At 42.3% G+C, this 19,386-nt stretch overlaps 1 protein-coding gene across 6 annotated transcripts in view; it reads left to right on the top strand.

Moving 5' to 3' along the window:
- Window positions 1-19,386, top strand: part of PPEF1 (protein phosphatase with EF-hand domain 1) — a 138,606-nt gene that overhangs the window by 110,707 nt on the left and 8,513 nt on the right. For all 6 annotated transcript variants that reach the window (XM_075594287.1, XM_075594284.1, XM_075594283.1 and 3 more), the window contains exons 12-17: window positions 6,567-6,902; window positions 8,517-8,702; window positions 11,829-11,971; window positions 12,618-12,724; window positions 15,057-15,220; window positions 17,295-17,379. In XM_075594287.1, the coding sequence (XP_075450402.1) occupies window positions 6,567-6,902; window positions 8,517-8,702; window positions 11,829-11,971; window positions 12,618-12,724; window positions 15,057-15,220; window positions 17,295-17,379 (1,021 nt within the window). The remainder of the gene's footprint in view (window positions 1-6,566; window positions 6,903-8,516; window positions 8,703-11,828; window positions 11,972-12,617; window positions 12,725-15,056; window positions 15,221-17,294; window positions 17,380-19,386) is intronic.

Genomic DNA, 19,386 nt, shown 5'->3' on the forward strand with positions numbered 1-19,386 from the left:
AGATAGGAGAGCTGACCCTTTGAGACTTTAGCATCAGTCACGGAGATTTATAAATGCAAGGAAAAAACATAGACAGAGAAACCTGTAGTTATATCTGAAACTTTAGAAATCAGGCATAGAAATATCATAGACAGCAGGAAACTACTACAGAGAAAACTTGCAGTTAGGTCTGAAACTTTTGACATCAGACATAGGAATATCAGACAGAACCTTGCAGTTAAATCTGAAACTTTAGATATCAGGCATAGAAATATCATAGACAGCAGGAAACTAATACAGAGAAAAACTTGCAGTTAGATCTGAAACTTTTGACATCGGACATAGGAATATCAGACAGTGAACCTTGCAGTTAAATCTGAAACTTTTGATATCAGGCGTAGGGATATCACAGGTTACAGAGAAACAAACTTTAGGGGAACTTGCAGGTAAACCTGAAACCTTAGAACCAATCATAGAAAGAACTACAGCTTGCAGGAAACATCACAGCATGCAGTAACAAAATAATGGAAGCACTCTTGTCTTTTTGAAATGGGAACCCTGTGAACAGCAGTGGTCCAACCAGGGATGCAGAGACAAGCCTTGTCCAGGGAATGAAAAGTCAGAGTCTAAAAAGGTGGCAACAGGTACTGCAAGGGTTAACCCAGGCACTGCACAAAAGAAAAATCTCAAAGAAAGGTGCACTTGTCTCTGCAGCAACAGTTCTAGTCTCAGCAAAAATGTTTTTTCGTTATGAACGCAATAATTCTTGCAGAACACTTAGCAGCAAAAAAAAACCTTCCCAACTGGGATTTCCAAAAAAGAAACGAAAGTACTTATCTTCAACCATGCGGATGTGGTCTGCAGCAGCAGGCAGGAAAGGGTGCAGGCAGAAGAAGAATCTGTTCCAGCGAGGTCCAGAAGTGGCCTTTGCTTTCTGTCACGAGAGACTCCTGTGGATCTCGGTGGCCGGAACAGCACGAGCGTAGTAGGGGTCACAAGCAGGGGTCCAAGGCAGGCGGCAGGTAGCGAAGTCAGGAAACAAGCAGAGGTCCGAGGCAGGCGGCAGGTAGCGAAGTCAGGTAACAAGCAGAGGTCGGCAACGAGGAGTCTGGAACAGGACTGGCGGGGCAGGACAGGACCGGGAGCAGGGACTGAGAACGGGGAGCAGGGACTGAGACCGGGGAGCAAGGAACAAACAGGGACAAGCCAGATTACCAGCAAGGGCTTTTACTGTGAACAGACTTCTATAATACAGACAGGTACAGAAACAGATCAGGATCAGAGGCATGTGCAAAAGGAGTCTGACTTCAAGCAAAGGCAATTGAACAACCAGGAAGCAGATGCTATAAAGGACAGAGACAGGAGCAACAAGAAGACAGACAGGCAGACAGAGGAACCCAGAGCAAACAGAAGGCAGCAGCACACCCGGTGGACAAAGAAGCTATGGCTAGGCAGGAGGTCTAGGAGACCCTGACAAAAGGGTGCAATGTGGTGAATCACAGGGTTTAGTCCAATATGCACTTGTCTCTTTAAGGGTTGGGTGTAATAAAGGTCCAAAAGAAGAGATGGGGGAGCACAATGTGTCACACGAGGACTTTTCAAGAGAACTTCGATTAAGGTTGTATTATACCCTTTCAATCTTTAAAATACACATCCATTAACCAAGCGACGGTTAGAGCTAGCGCCCGAGTAACACACAACAACTGTTATAAAGGTCCGCTTTGGAACATGGAGTCACGCCTTTCATGACATCTTTTAAATTTGTCATCCTGCTTTACTTATGTGTCTTGTAATGCTGCAATTCATTTTCATCATTTTAAAGCTGCTTTGAGGAGTGACATGTTCAGCTTTGTGGATGCGATAGAAAGTTTGTGTTATAGTAGTAGTCGACTCCCTGATTTTCTGCACCTGCATCATAATCCTGCTGGCTTCTGCTTATACATGCGATTGAGCCACTATGCACTAGGAGTAGAGAATGTTTGGGACTTTTTAGCGGACTGCTTAGTAAATATGGCTCAAAGGAGAACATGCATCAAGTGCTGATACAGGTTATCACACCCAATCCGGCATTAACTCCCATTGACTTGAATGGATTAATGCCGGAATGGGTGTGATAACCCATTCCAGCGATTGATGCATACTGTATGCTTCTAAATGTTTTTCTTTAAAAAAACGTATTCCATGTGTATGCACAACCACATTGGATTCCTGGCCTGTCTTATGATATACCCACGGTGTTGAGTCAATGCAAATGACTTGAAAGGTCTGCTTTTAAAGAAAATGAGTCGTTCCATAAGCTTCGCACTGTTCAGAAACTGACTGTAACAAGAACTTAACTGAAAAAAATATCTAGAGATATTCAGCAACCCTAATACTACTCAATGGACTGCTACCAAAAAACATGTCACATTCCACTTATTGTTACTGATCATTGCTCTGGTATTCTATTGATGAAGGTTGTGGACCTATTGTGGAGTGATCCAAGAAACCAAAGTGGCTGCTCACCAAACAGCTCTCGAGGTGGGGGTTGTTACTTTGGACCAGATGTTACCACAAAATTACTTGATAAATACAACTTAAAAATGCTGATCAGGTCCCATGAATGCAAACAAGAAGGGTATGAGCTATGGGTGCAGGATCCGCAGCACATAATCACACAGCAGGCAATAATACTTTCACTCAGTGTCCAACATGTCTGACTAATTTGGAAAGGTGTCTCTAGAAGGTTGTTAGATATGCATAAAAATATGTGTGTGTAACGGTTCTAGGCCCCCACCCAATCTCATATTGGCTCCTGTGGTCTAATCGGCCCCCATTACATGTAATTGTATTGTGTGGTACACCTGCTGGCCACAGGACTCCTGAGTCTCCCGCTTGGTTGGTATGGGGAATATCACCATGACAGGCGTCTGAGGTAGTGTTCTGAGTCCTACTCACATCTGGTACAGCGCCTCCACCCCATCAGGATCTCTGCGGCAGCAGGGGGATGTATCTGATGGGGAACTCCTTCTTGGTGCATCCTCCTGGGGAATAACTCCACACTCACACAGGAGGGATCTTTTGAACCAGGGCATCTTTAATGTCATCTCCATAGGCAGACTGCCCCTCATCGCGGTCGTCACTTAGCCGCTCATTCTGTTGGAGTACTCCATCCAGAAGGTTCCTACTCTCTTAATGGAGTTGTTTCCACCTCTTCCCTAAGGGAGATCCACCAGCTGTGCCAGGTCCCTGGACACAGTGTGTAATCAGCTTGCACTGAAGTATCTGACAGGCAGACTTGAACTGCTGCAGACACTTCGCTCAGAACAAAAGAACATAACTCAGACAGAACTGCTAACTTTAAGCAGTGCTGTGTCTTTTGGTGAAAAAAATTAAACTAAAAACATATAATCAGCGCTCAAACCTATAAACCCTAACCTATATACTATTGAAATAAATAGGTGCTCTACAAATAAAGAGAGATCCCCTATATGGGAAACCCTGTATGTGATCCCTCACAAGCTATTTTAGTAGAATGGGGAATGGCTGCCTAAGGAATAAACAAACCTATCCACAAGGCATTTATACAAAGCATGAACAACAAGAAACAGAAAACACAAAAACATATACAATACAAACAATGATTCCCTGGCGCACTAACAGATATTGAACCTGACAGCAGAGTGCAGTCCCATGAATCAAGTAGATGATATTGGATGAGATCTACAGTCCACACTGTCCCATTCCTTTTAGATTGAAGACTTGTCTGGAAATAAAAACAAAACAACCATTGCGCAGTACCCTATGGTCAGTTCTCTACACCCCCACCGTTGCTATCTACTTACTTAAAAATAGATAGAAATGGGCCTCAAAAGGTTTCTTTGCTCTCCTCCCGGTTGGCTCCAACTTGTTGCTGCTGCTGGTGACGTGATCTTTACTTCCAGCGTCAGCACCGCCATACACCGTGTGGGAACAAGAATGGGCGCCAATAGTGTGATAACATAACATTTATTGATAAAAATAGCAGGGTAAAAAACATGCACTCACATGCTGTAATGCCCTATGTGCGTCCTACAACGTGCCGTCCGCTTACATGGGAGGATGCCGAGGGATTGCAGGAGGAGGCTGGATTCGGCGTGGGTCCCCGCTTCGTGGCCGCGACTCGGAGCGCCTATTCCCTCCTCAGATGACTTTCCCCGCCAATCAACCTCTTCTCCTCTCAATGGGTATGCACGCCGTAGCACGTCCTGGAGCCTCCAGGACGTGCTACGGCGTGCATACCCATTGAGAGGAGAAGAGGTTGATTGGCGGGGAAAGTCATCTGAGGAGGGAATAGGCGCTCCGAGTCGCGGCCACGAAGCGGGGACCCACGCCGAATCCAGCCTCCTCCTGCAATCCCTCGGCATCCTCCCATGTAAGCGGACGGCACGTTGTAGGACGCACATAGGGCATTACAGCATGTGAGTGCATGTTTTTTACCCTGCTATTTTTATCAATAAATGTTATGTTATCACACTATTGGCGCCCATTCTTGTTCCCACACGGTGTATGGCGGTGCTGACGCTGGAAGTAAAGATCACGTCACCAGCAGCAGCAACAAGTTGGAGCCAACCGGGAGGAGAGCAAAGAAACCTTTTGAGGCCCATTTCTATCTATTTTTAAGTAAGTAGATAGCAACGGTGGGGGTGTAGAGAACTGACCATAGGGTACTGCGCAATGGTTGTTTTGTTTTTATTTCCAGACAAGTCTTCAATCTAAAAGGAATGGGACAGTGTGGACTGTAGATCTCATCCAATATCATCTACTTGATTCATGGGACTGCACTCTGCTGTCAGGTTCAATATCTGTTAGTGCGCCAGGGAATCATTGTTTGTATTGTATATGTTTTTGTGTTTTCTGTTTCTTGTTGTTAGTGCTGTGTCTTACAGTAGTGGCCGAGCTGAGTCTTCTGCGGCCGCCACCGCAATGTGCGGGCAGACTCCCGGCAGACGCGGCTGGTGACACGCGGCTAGTGACGCGTGCCTCGCGTCACTGTGGCGCCGGTCACACATTCCTCCGGCATCCCCGGGTAAGGGGACAGGGGAATGGAGGGGATATGCAGGAAGAGGGGGAGTAGAGGCAGCCATATTTTACCAGGAAGTAATACATTGAGAGTTACCTCTCGTTTTTAAGTATGTCCTGGGTACAGAGTTAAGACAAATAATACATGGTTACAGATACAGTTACATAAATGAGCAGGTTATACATTATTTACAAGACATTGCATGCATAGTTAAAGATAATAAATATTATGGGCGTATGAAACAGTTACAGACCAGATTAAAATGTGTGACAGCCTTAGATTTGAAAGAACTTAAACTGGTGGTGGAAGTGAGAGTCTCTGGTAGGTTGTTCCAGTTTTGGGGTGCACGGTAAGAGAAGGAGGAACGGCCGGATACTTTGTTGAGCCTTGGGACCATGAACAGTCTTTTGGAGTCTGATCTCAGATGATAGGTGCTGCATGTGGTAGGGGTGAGGAGCTTGTTCAGGTAGCTGGGTAGCTTGCCCATATCTATGTGATAAGAGGTTGCCTTATTTACAAAGTTCTTGGAGGTTATAAGGACTCAACTTTTTGTTCCTCTCTCCAGGATTCTCCTAAGTGAGACATCCTTCTTTTCACATACCGTATAAGTAAGGTTATATTGCAAACCAGGGCTGAGGTGTTGACCATTTACGATGGAGAATCCATTCAGAAAAGAACACAAACTCTATTATTATTATTCAAAAAACACGTGCTACTCTTTCTAAAACTTTACATTCTGATTGGCTTAGGCTAACTGAAATTTATGGACAGAATATTTAGAGTTAATATATAGATATTTACAATTACAATCTAGTCACACACAATGTATCTTAGTTTCTTTTTAAAGTGAGATTCTGACATTTATGAGGGTTAGTGAATGCTTAACATTACCCTCCTCAATTCCAGAAACCCTGATAAAATATATAATTGTAGGTTTTCTTAAGGCTACAAACTTACAGTATAAATCTGGGCTAGGAATGTAGTCAGAATTCAATAAAACCCATAGCCCATATTATCACCAGATGTGGCCTTAGTATGGAACATTAATAAACAGCCCGCACTTTGATTGCCATAGACCAGGGGAGCGCAATCTTTTTCCCCTGCGCCCCCCCGCCGGCTGCCCTCTCTGTGCGCCCCACTCCCTTCCTCCTCCTTACCTTGGTTCCCGGCGTCATGACGTCATGTTGCTATAGCATCGCGACATCACATGAACACGCGGCGTCATTTGACGTGTTTCCAGATGCCGGTTGAACCATGGTAAGTAAGGTTTACAGAGGCCTTCGCCACTTCCCCTGCACTTATCCCGCACTCCCCCCCCCCCCCCCCCCCCCGCAGTTACTCACCCCCCCAGTTTGTGCACCGCTGTCTTAGACTGTCAACAATACACTGAACATGTGTTTCCCACTTACTGTAGTTGTCAAAACAGAAATAACACTGGTAATATCTTCATTGAATAGCACAAAACATGATGGATTGTTCAGTTCACCTATGTATAAATGAACAAAATTTAGAAACCGTTTTAATTTTGTTTTATTTTTCTATGAAGTACAAGTCTGCCTTGCAACCACCAAAACAAAGTTCTAGGATCAGCCATCCTAAAGATACAAGTATTGTTCAGAAAGCCAATGAACTGTCCAAGGATGGTTGGAAAAGCCAAGATAATTCAAGCAAACAAATGGTCACTTGCAGTCAAAATACACAGTGTAGTTATGATGAATGCTGCTGTCCAAGCATCTTCTCAAGTTCTGAAGAACAAACTAGTGCATTGAAAGAGGGATTCAGCCAAAAAGGTGTACCAGAGACACCTTACCTAGACTCTAATATTCAGTTGCCCAACATGACCCCAGAATTAACAGCAATGGAGCGATATGAGTGGAAACAGGTACAGATGAATTTATTACAAGTATTCAGTGTTTCACAAAGATATACTGTACTACTTATTACCTACCGTACAATCACTTAACTGAACCTGGAGTGTAGACTTGTTCTAACCTCTCAGTGCTGAGCAAGAGTTACCACCCTGAACAGCTGCATAGATTAAATGATGCCTCTGAATTCTCTGAAGTGATATATTTAATATGTCTTTTTGAATGTCAATGACCAGAATGATGAATCTAAACTATAAACATGTCAAAGCTGATAGACTCTATAGGGAGATTCAATTGCTTTGTATGTAGAGATGGCACTTTTATTAATACATTGTTAACTAATTTTGCGGTTCCAAAATGTACTTTTGATATTAGGAATGCAGTGTGTCCAAAAGGGACTCATTATGTACTACAGACTTCTACCAGATAAATCTTTGACAGTTGATTACCAGTTGTTAGTAGCCTATTGCAAACAAACCTATTATTGAAGCCAGCATCTTCCAAATACAATATCAGGTTATTGTCTAGATATGGGAAGCTTGCGGGTTTAATTAGGAACACAATTCAAAATTAGGTATGATTTTGAGAACCCTCTGGAAAGGGGAAAAAAACTTTCACACCCATGCCTATGCTTCTTTCATTTTTTAGGTTCAGAGAATTCTTGGGATCCTTTCACCCTCAAATTAACGTTCATATTTGTACACTTATTTTACTTTTAAATTGTCAGAATGCATGTATTTCCTTGTGATTACCCGTGAAAGCCGTCTTTATATCACTGTGATGTACTCTGGTGTATCTTAAATAGCGAGAAAATATTAAGATTCATATTTGCTAAGCAGTCTTCTGCTGTAAGACACCTTACAAACCATTGACTTGAATAAGAGGTCTTATGGTAGACGACTGCTGAGTAAATACTGTATGAAACAAAACTATTCCTTCTATCGCACTCACATAGCTATATGCATCACTCCTCAAAACAGCTTTAAAATGTTGACTCTTCATCGCAGCATTAGACAACACACAAGGAAAGCATGGTAAGAAAATATCTCTGTGATGCATTATGGCGCTATATATGTTGACCGCGAAGATCGCAGCCCAGATGGATTAACTGCAGGGGCTCAGATTCGAAAGCATGGAGCCTCCCGCAGCGCCATCACGGCTGACACTGTAACCAGTGCAGCCATTTTCCTTTTTGCGCACTGCGCTGGGGGCAGTAAGTCTTCCTGCATCTATACATCAGAGGCAAGAATCCCTTCCCTAAAGTGGAAATTTATAACACCAATTGAATGGATTAATGCCGGAATGGGTGTGATAACCCATTCCAGCGATTGATGCATACTGTATGCTTCTAAATGTTTTTTTTTTAAAAACGTATTCCATGTGTATGCACAACCACATTGGATTCCTTGCCTGTCTTATGATATACCCACGGTGTTGAGTCAATGCAAATGACTTGAAAGGTCCATAAGCTTTGCACTGTTCAGAAACTGACTGTAACAAGAACTTAACTGAAAAAAATATCTAGAGATATTCAGCAACCCTAATACTACTCAATGGACTGCTACCAAAAAACATGTCACATTCCACTTATTGTTACTGATCATTGCTCTGGTATTCTATTGATGAAGGTTGTGGACCTATTGTGGAGTGATCCAAGAAACCAAAGTGGCTGCTCACCAAACAGCTCTCGAGGTGGGGGTTGTTACTTTGGACCAGATGTTACCACAAAATTACTTGATAAATACAACTTAAAAATGCTGATCAGGTCCCATGAATGCAAACAAGAAGGGTATGAGCTATGTCACAATGGAAAGGTAAGAGATCTTACAGCAGCTACAGAACCTTACATAAAGCTGTTTATACATCACTGTAAATCTGGAACCCCGGGTGAAGCCATGCTATGGGGTTTTCCCAAATCCTCATGGGATGGTTGAGTGTTGACGTGTTAAATCTCTATAGATGATTTAATTCCTGTAAAAGCAATACCTTTTTTTTTACTGAATGTTGATGTGTTTTATAGTGACAAAAATTGGAATGGAACACTGCACCCCAAAAAGTGAACAGTTTCTAAATAGAAATATTAGTACAAATATAAAAGTATGGGGGTGTTATCGCACAGAAAAGGTCCCCAACACAACCATGGGCAACGTGGATGTAAAACAATAAAGATAACTTGGCATACCAAAACGGAAAAAGGCTTACACATTTATTGCAGGTAACACAACATCCAGCAACCCTGATGAAGGTCTCAATGGACCAAACTGTTAACTTGATATTTTGCAATAAGTGCATAAGCTTTTTTTTTACTACTTGATGTGACCGGTTATCTTTATTTCAATGTATTGTCCATGTAGTCTCTAGCAACACAGTTCTTTTTTCCCGACTATTTCTCATCCATCTGTCCCATTCCGTCCCTATTGGAGATGTGTGGAAAAATATTCCGCATATGGAGTTATAGTAAAATGCGGATTTTCACACTTATATTGACAGTCGCAAACCATCTCATTAACTATTGCATTGAATTTCAATTGTGACTTTTCTGGTACTCCTTGTGGAATCTTTTTATATTTGGTTAAAAAAAAATAGCAAGATATGGATTTTCTAGTTTTTGGCAGAAAAAAAGCCGTTTATAGAGACACAATAATGTTTTTCCACCGGTTATTATATTTATTCACAATAAAAATAGGAATATGTTGGGATAATTAGCAATAACTGGTTTCACCCAATTTATCTGCCGACCTCCAAGCTGTTCCTCTTTCAAATGTCCATTGACCTGCAATGGTCATTTGATTGACAGCTAAAGTGGCAGAGGTTATCTGTAGCTAACAGAGTTGGGATGGGTGCAGGATCCGCAGCACATAATCACACAGCAGGCAATAATACTTTCACTCAGTGTCCAACATGTCTGACTAATTTGGAAAGGTGTCTCTAGAAGGTTGTTAGATATGCATAAAAATATGTGTGTGTAACGGTTCTAGGCCCCCACCCAATCTCATATTGGCTCCTGTGGTCTAATTGGCCCCCATTACATGTAATTGTATTGTGTGGTGCACCTGCTGGCACAGGACTCCTGAGTCTCCCGCTTGGTTAGTATGGGGAATATCACCATGACAGGCGTCTGAGGTAGTGTTCTGAGTCCTACTCACATCTGGTACAGCGCCTCCACCCCATCAGGATCTCTGCGGCAGCAGGGGGAAGTATCTGATGGGGAACTCCTTCTTGGTGCATCCTCCTGGGGAATAACTCCACACTCACACAGGAGGGATCTTTTGAACCAGGGCATCTTTAATGTCATCTCCATAGGCAGACTGCCCCTCATCGAGGTCATCACTTAGCCGCTCATTCTGTTGGAGTACTCCATCCAGAAGGTTCCTCCTCTCTTAATGGAGTTGTTTCCACCTCTCCCCTAAGGGAGATCCACCAGCTGTGCCAGGTCCCTGGACACAGTGTGTAATCAGCTTGCACTGAAGTATCTGACAGGCAGACTTGAACTGCTGCAGACACTTCGCTCAGGAACATAAGAAGATAACTCAGACAGAACTGCTAACTTTAAGCAGTGCTGTGTCTTACAGTGGCGGCCGAGCTGAGTCTTCTGCGGCCGCCACCGCAATGTGCGGGCAGACGCGGCTGGTGACACATGGCTGGTGACGCGCGTCACTGTGGTGCCGGTCACACGTTCCGCCAGCATCCCCGGGTAAGGGGACAGGGGAATGGAGGGGAGATGCAGGAAGAGGGGGAGCAGAGGCAGCCAGGGGGTCGCGAGGGGAAGGAAAGACGCGCGAAGCTGCCGAAGCAGAGGCGGAGCAGCCAAGCAGCCAGGGGGTCGCGAGGGGAGGGGAAGATGTGGCTGAGCACTGCAAATTTCGGCGCCAGCCAGAAAAAGCCCCGGAAAATTACGGGCATTTGTAAGACTGAAGTTGGCCGCAGCAGTATATAACCTCCAGAAACAGACCCACATCTGTGTCACTAAAAGTGGACACAAAGCATGTTGTCACTTCCTTTGTTACATATGACACCTCACCAGGGTTTGAGGGCAAACCTCCATGATTGTTGCTGGCAACCCTGCATACTTACCAGGATTACTGCCAGCATGAGAAAGAGACGTACACCATTTTTACACATGGCTACATGTGTGTGAAGCTAAAATCTGATAATCACTTCTTTAATGTGATTGCTAAGGGTAAAGCAACCCTAAAGACACTGGTCAAAGGTTCATAAACAAACACAGCACGTTGTAAATGGAAGGGGCCGTGCCTCTTCCATTTATAAATGGATACCAATGTAATCTAAAAGAGAACCTAATATACATGTACAGCTACTTCACAATGTATTTTATTTTTTATAGTTGATATAAAGTAACTGTCTCATGACCAAAAGCTACAAGTCTGCTTTAAACAGCTTATTAAATGTTCCTCCACTCCTTTTCCTTATTACTGCACCGACACACTTTATTCGAGCAAATACCCAGTATGTACCTGGCAGATACCTGGAATGCGCCGCTCCTCACCTCTGACAAGCCCTGTTGCGTTTGCCTTCCCAGCCTGGGTTCATGCCTGGCTGACGGGCGGCTGATCTGTTAAATGATAATGATTAGGATTTAATAGGCTGCAATGCTTCGCGTGTCTACCAGATGGCATAAATTCATGAATTGTAATGCAGTATATATATATATACTGTGCAGTATTGCAGCCAGCGGGAATAAAATGCTTCAATCCCTGCCTGGAAAATACCTCAATGCACTCGGGCAGAAAACAGTCATAAACCTCAATACACCCGGGTATACCCGAATTCGTGGGACTAGCCGAGCTCGAATAAAGTGTGTCGCCAGTGTACCTTTACCAACCGAAGGTTCTTAGACATCATACTATCATAGTTGGATATAGTATTGCTAGGACTTATGCAGGAAACACACACAAAAAATGTCCCGTTTACTGTTTCAGGTTGTAACCATTTTTTCGGCTTCTAATTACTATGAGGAAGGCAGCAACAAAGGAGCTTACCTAAAACTGAGTCCAGACTTGACTCCACGCTTTGTGCAGTATCAAGTCAGTAAATGCACACGCAGGCTTACCCTTTGTCAAAGGTAAGAGAGAATATGCACTAAGCATCTCTTCCCTCTAACTTCAAAATTACATCTGAAATCTCACTGGTTGTTAATTCATTGTGAAATATACACTACCCGGCTTTCTACTATATTGTATAGGGGCTTATGTGTTCAGAATTTGGGCAAATTATTTCACCATTCAGGTTCTGTCTGTGGAAGACAGTATATAGATGAAGAAGTCTAATGATTGTCCAACATGAGCAGGTTTTATAGCTTTGTTTAGGTAAACTGTACAGTAAATACAAATATCACTTGTGGTACATTTGAATGTCTCAGCATTATTTGCTAATCGGCTTTCCCCATCATCCCTTAGCAAACAATGCTTCCACTGCAGCCAGGTCTTCTGGGTAATGACGTGCAAATGAGCACAGTGTGTCACTCTTTACTTCATATCCACTTTTACAGGGATGCCTGCTGTATTACACAGGTTTTCTGCACAGACTGGGTTAAATAAGTGCATGGCCAGTAAACTGAAATGTGCATAACCAGTTTTAGGTAAACCGATATGAAGGGACCAGATAACTCCAGGACATACTTGAAAACGAGAGGTAACTCTCAATGTATTACTTCCTGGTAAAACATTGTATAAATGAATAAGCGTTCCTTTGTTGTCGCCCCTTTGTAGTGTGAGTGCTGTTGAAGACTCAGCCCTGAGATCTCTACGACGACAATTTTATACACACCGTTCAGAGCTGATTGAAGCTTTCGGAGAGCATGACCCGCAAGGAACAGGTAAGGATATTTTTATACATCAATGACACATTTTCCAGTAGCATCCAGCCCAAGTTCCACCATTATTCACACGTCACAAAGAGAGGTGAATACATTTTTAGTATATAAAAAGATTTGTTCAGAATTGCTATGGTAGTGGAAAAGTAGGTAAAGGCTGCCAGGGAATTTGGGGAGTTAAAATGATTTGTTTCTCCTAGGAAGCTGTAGAGGTTGGCATGAATATTTTATGGGGGAAATATCTCTCCCTTTTTAAGACCATATAAAATTCTATGCCAAATATTTTTTCCCCTAAAAAGTAAAACATCAGTTGCTACCTTATCTCAGTAATATATTTAGTATGCGTCTATATTGTTAACTACGGCACTGGATTCCTATATTTTAGGATATCCCAAGAATGTTTAATGTCCGTTTTTGTTTGTGTTCCTATCACCACAATCTGGTGACCTCTAAATCAAAAACAAATTCTATCTTTAGTTTTTTCTTAACATATTCTTAAATACTAATATTTTGGTTAGTATAGATATAGGGCTCTCTATATCAAGAAGCATGTGTGCGTTAGCATTTTTTTCTGTCTGAGGTACATTTCTACTGTTCTAGAATTTGACGACTGCTGCACTAGTATTTTGCTCTAAAAAAAACAAGACTTAGACCCCTTTAAGGTGACGCACATTTTTTAACACATAGATTTGCGCCAATATGCGAATGTAACTGTCCCAACTCCTGCCACTTGCTCCATAAATCCCTCATCTGGTCACAGCTATACTGTACCAGACAATGGCGCAACCAAGATTAATACAGAGACACTGCCTGGCGCGGGTATATTTCTGCATGAGTTACGTCAAAACAACTTTGTGGCAACATTTTGCCTTTGATACATAAAGCCCTTTGGGAATAGAACAAAAAAAAGGTCAACAATGGGAAATTAACAAATATACGGTTTAAATTGGGTTATTTACCATAAACGCAATAGTAACTTGCCCTTTAACGACTTCATAGAAAGTCTTCAAATGTAATATATCTATACCACTTGTGGGTACATTCACATGTCTCAGAGACAGGTCCTTAAACCTGCCTTTTACTATTATCTCTTAGCATACAGTGCTTCCACTGCAGCCAGGGATTCTGGGAAATGACATGCAAATGAGTACACAGTATCACCTTTTGCTTTTTTTCCATTTTAACATGGACCCCTATAACCTTGGGCCTGCTGTATTACACAGCTTTTTCAGCACAGCCTGGGTTAAAGAAGTGCACAGCAGTAAACCTACTCACAGACAGCTATTTTGACTTTGTGGGTCTCTTCAGTGTGAGGATGGTTATACTGGCTTTGCAATATGAAGCTGGTGGTTAAGAACGTGACAAAAAAGCCTCCACATTACAGAATGAAAGAGTAGGAATAACACAAATGCTAAAACCAAACTTGGGAGCTCAGCACTGGCTTTTTACCTAGCTTAAGTTTTAAAGCTACTACAGTATAGTATAACGAACAAACTTTACAAGGAAAATACTGTGCGGTATATACAAAAAGAAGTCAAAGAAAGCGTGGGATATGAAGAGCAGGTATGATTAGTAGTCATGTTAGCAAGCAACAGTATTAGCAGGGAAAGTCTACCTCAGTGTTTCCCAACTCCAGTCTTCAGGGAAACCCAACTGGTCGGGTCTGAACCCCAACTGGTTAGGTCTTAAGGATATCCCTGCTCCAGCATAGGTGGGTCAATCAGCGACTTAGTCATTTTGACTGAGCCACCTGTGCTGGAGCAGGGATATCCTTAAGACCTGACCTGTTGGGGTTCCATGAGGACTGGATTGGGAAACACTGGTCTATCTTAACCCAAATTTATAGCCATGTAAAGTGCAGGAGGGCAACCAAGGCATACACAAATCGGGGGGATCTCTTTAACTTCTTATTGGATACACCATCAGGAACACTAAATTGTTTTTAATTATAAGAGATATATGCTTGTTAAAATAGTTCAACTTCATGCATATAGGGTTGAACCACTGTGTCTCCTACTATAGGAAAAAATCTCACAAGATTCTTCTATACAATGTTTTCCTTTAGTACAGTAAATTACATTGGTTTTTAAAGGCAGCAATCTTAAGTCTTACAACTAAACTGCTGTAGCACTGGTAATATAATGGTTTGCAGAATAATTACCCATTGAACTGGACAGTAGAGGACTAAGACAGAAAGATGGAAATTGTTGAATATTGAATAATTTGCATGAATAATGATATATACTGTAAATGTGAATTGTGGCTTTGCCAATTTTCTATTCAAATGTGCAAATTAAATCTATAGATTGTTATTACATGACCATCTGTTTGCCAGGAAGAATTCCCACCAGTGAGTGGGCATCCGCAGTGGAAGCGGTTTTGCATCTAGACCTCCCATGGAGAACTTTGCGTTCTCGGCTTGTACGACTTTCTCCTGATGGAAGTGTAGAATACCTTTCATGCTTTGAAGATCTGCAAATGGGGCAACCCATAAAAAAAGTAAGAGAAAGATTGTATGGATTTTCATTATGCACCACATAATAAAAATCTAAAACTAGGGAACACACCTAAATTATTTTCATTGTAAAAATGGAAATGCTAATTGGAGGTAATTAAAAAAAAAAAAAAATTAAGTATCATCTGCCAAGTAGGGTTGTCAAAGTCCTTCACCTGGAGAACACCTGGGTTCTGTAGGTAATGACTGATATCAACCAAGAAGAACTGATATCAGTGACATATAGGTGATTTGGGCCCAAAAATTGTATATTAGCCCTCTGCGTTCTAGAGAGGCCATAGCATTAGAGTGACATGGTCCCTCTTGCACATCTCGATCACATGATCGCGGCGTCACGGATTACAGAGACGGAAGAGTCCTCCTCTTCTGCTTCGCTGCATGCCAGATTGCATTCTGCACTCCATAGAAATGCAGAATGCGATCTCCCCTAGAAAACTGACTAACAAATCCACTACATCATGGGGCCTCTGGAGAGCCAGGCCATCTGACTTTGTGGCTATGTCATTGGGCACTGAAAGAGTTAATGTGAAATTGTTTTTTTTTGTTTTTATCTGAGACAGTTGAAGGGTATGAGACTTCAGATGTTAAAATCAGTGACACTGATCACAAATCAGTGAGATTCACAGGTAGAGATATGCAATCAAAATGTCTAAAGTTCACAAGCCAGGCGAAAATTACTGGGGTTTTTTTGCAAACGTGTATTTGAAGACATTCACATGTGATCTGAGATATGCTGCCAATTTTGTGTATTTTTGTGTAAGTAGGCAAAAACACAAAATGCAGGAAAAGAGCACAAAAAAATCAGCCAAGTTAATTTGAAGACATGCATACATCTCTACTCACAGGAAATCACTGACAGTTGACAGGTCTGTAATTAATTCATCCAATATGTCCTGTAAACCTCTTCCTTTCTCCGAGCTATTAAGGACCCATGTCCTGTCTTCAGCTATCCCCAGCTGCCAAAAATGCTGTTGGAGGTAAACATCTGAACTACGGGGCTCCTCGGGTAACATACTGTAAGTGTGCCCTGCACTGGAAGACCTAGCACCCAGATCAAATAATATTTAAAAGGTGAACTGTGTGGATTAAATATTATACGTCACAACTGTCTCCATTCCAAGGTGACATGTTAAATAATTTCTTTGGAGATTCCGCTCAAGGCAGTGTTGCAGAGCACAGCCGTGTAATGAAGATAGATCAGGATCACAGCGATGGGGTAAAAAACTTCTTTATTCAAACACCATGGTGCAGACAGGAATGGAGGGTAGCTCTTACGCGTTTCACGCCTGTGCAGCGCTTCGTCAGAGACTCTCTGCACCATGGTGTTTGAATAAAGAAGAGACAGATAAATCAGTGAGATTCACAGACAGCCGTGTAATGAAGATAGATCAGGATCACAGCGATGGGGTAAAAAAATTCTTTATTCAAACACCATGGTGCTGACAGGAATGGAGGGTAGCTCTTACGTGTTTCACGCCTGTGCAGCGCTTCGTCAGAGACTCTCTGCACCATGGTGTTTGAATAAAGAAGTTTTTTACCCCATCGCTGTGATCCTGATCTATCTTCATTACACGGCTGTGCTCTGCAACACTGCCTCGAGCGGAATCTCCACTGATATACTGTCATCACGGATGCACGCCCCAAGACAAGAAGAATACAGGCTTTTCTCATGTGAGTTTTTTACCATTTATTGCATTGGGAGGTATCAACAAGGTGGTTGCAAGCGTGTGTGACATTGTCCCCATTGGGTGTGGTGGAGCTAATCACTCTCCATTCACAGCACCCCTAGGACCTAAGTTATATGTCAATACATTACGCTCACCTATATACCCTATACTCACCTTATTGTGACTTGCCTGTTTGATTTCCTTCTTAAATCAAGAAATCCTTTATTGATGTTACAAGACTGTTTATCTATAGTCATTTGAGCACTATTGTTGAACTTTGTTCTACTATCTTAAATAATTTCTTGTTGGAAAGGTAAGAGGATATAGGAGCAAATAGTAACATTATATTATCTTTATTTAATTCTGATATATTATTTCCATCATATACTAGGTTCAACCAAGCTTGATAGAAACCTTATACAGATACAGGGCAGACCTCGAGATCATATTTAATATCATTGACACGGATCACTCAGGTAACTTGGTTTCTTTCTGTTACACTCTTTTTATATGGACATTGCAGATATGTCAACCTCTATTGACCAAAATCACTGAGATGTTATGGGTTAGAACTCAAAACTTGCATTTTATTGGAAAAAAAATATTATTTGTTTTTATCAGTGTGACTCCATTGAAGTCTATGACACAGCTGAAGGGAAAAAATCTTTGGAATTCACTTTCCCCCTCATTATCTGCCATGCTTTCCCTGACCTGCAAGTACCGCTGAAAACTCATCTTTATAGTATTGCCACAGCTCTGTAATGCAACCAAATGACCTGGGGGTTTTTTTCCCTCACTTTTATAGACTCCCTTTTTTGTTGCACTTTTATCCCTAATGGTACAGTATTATTCTTCCTTGTATTATGTCTTGTACAATATCTAAGTAAAGTGCTGCTTATATGGTTGGTGCCATATAGTTCAAAATATACACTACGATTAGAATATCAATTTTGTAATCTTTTCTACATGTAGACAAAGGGATGTACTCAAGGATTCCAGCCATAGGCATCAAACAAGGGCCTTCTGATTGGTAGTGCAGTGCCATAGTAAACCAGCCACCTTTATTGCATGTGTCATGAGCAAGACTGCCACTTGGGAGAACATCCTGTTCCACTCTTCCTGTGTAAAAATGCATATGTTTTGGCAATCAATAAATGGAACCAATTTTTATGAGTACAGTATATACAGTCATGTGAAAAAGAAAGTACACCCTCTTTGAATTCCATGGTTTTACATATCAGGACATAATAATAATCATCTGTTCCTTAGCAGGTCTAAAAATTAGGTAAATACAACCTCAGATGAACAACAACACATGACATATTACACTGTCATGATTTATTTAACAAAAATAAAGCCAAAATGGAGAAGCGATGTGTGAAAAACTTAAGTACACCCTTACTGCTTCCATTGGAATTAAGATGCTAAGTAGCAGACAGGCACTGCTAAAAATGCCCTTGATTAATTGATCATGTAAGGAATCGGAGGCCACGTCCCTTGTGGCGTGACCCCTCCTTACCCACTACCAGTACTGCAGCGGCTGCTGCTCCTGCCCCCCGTCGCTATCTATGCCGCCGCCCAGTGCATACCTTGAACTCTGCCGTCGCCATCTTGGATTCTGGCACTGTTGTTACAGACTCTCAGCAGGGCTTTACTATTTCCTGGTCTCTCAGCCACTCATGAGCAGCTCCTCGACACGCCTCCGCCATGCCCCTCGTCCGGATTGGTCACTGTCGCTTTAAATATCCTGCTTTGCCTTCACTTCCTTGCTCTGCATAGCTCCTTGCTTCCTGTGTAGCCTGGAAACTGTGTTGTGCTCCTGTTTGTCTTTACTCCTACAGATTTGAACCGGCTTGTCTGACTTACCTCTCTGGCTCCCGACTTCGGCTTACCCATCACGATTCTTACCTCTCAGACCCTTGGACACGGAAACGGATTTAACTACGGAACTCTCTATAGTCCTGAAACTCGGCAAGTACAACGACTATTCTAAATCTTAATCCAGGCCTGGCCACGCTACAACCACATCCCGGACCCGCTCCCTCTGCTGTCGGTGTGTATATTCAACATCCCACCTCAGTACAGGGGACTGGCCTGGTCTATGGGCTGCACAGCGTGACAATCATCAGCAAGTGTGACCACTTCTATAAAAGCCAAAGTTTTAGCAGTTTGCTGGTCTGGAGCATTCAGGTGTGTGTTAACACAATGCCAAGGAGGAAAGACATCAGCAATGATCTTAGAGAAGCAATTGTTTCTGCCTATCAATCTGGGAAGAGTTATAAGGCCATTTCCAAACAATTTAAAGTCCATAATTCTACAGTGAGAAAGATTATTCAAAAGTTGAAAACATTCAAGACAGTTGCCAATCTTTACAGGAGTGAACGTCCCAGCAAATTCACCCCAAGGTCAGACCGTGCAATGCTCAGAGCAATTTAAAAAAAAACAAGAGTTACATCTCAGACTCTACAGGCCTCACTTAGCAT

Source organism: Ascaphus truei, chromosome 3, assembly GCF_040206685.1.
Source record: "Ascaphus truei isolate aAscTru1 chromosome 3, aAscTru1.hap1, whole genome shotgun sequence".
Taxonomy (NCBI): Eukaryota; Metazoa; Chordata; class Amphibia; order Anura; family Ascaphidae; genus Ascaphus; species Ascaphus truei.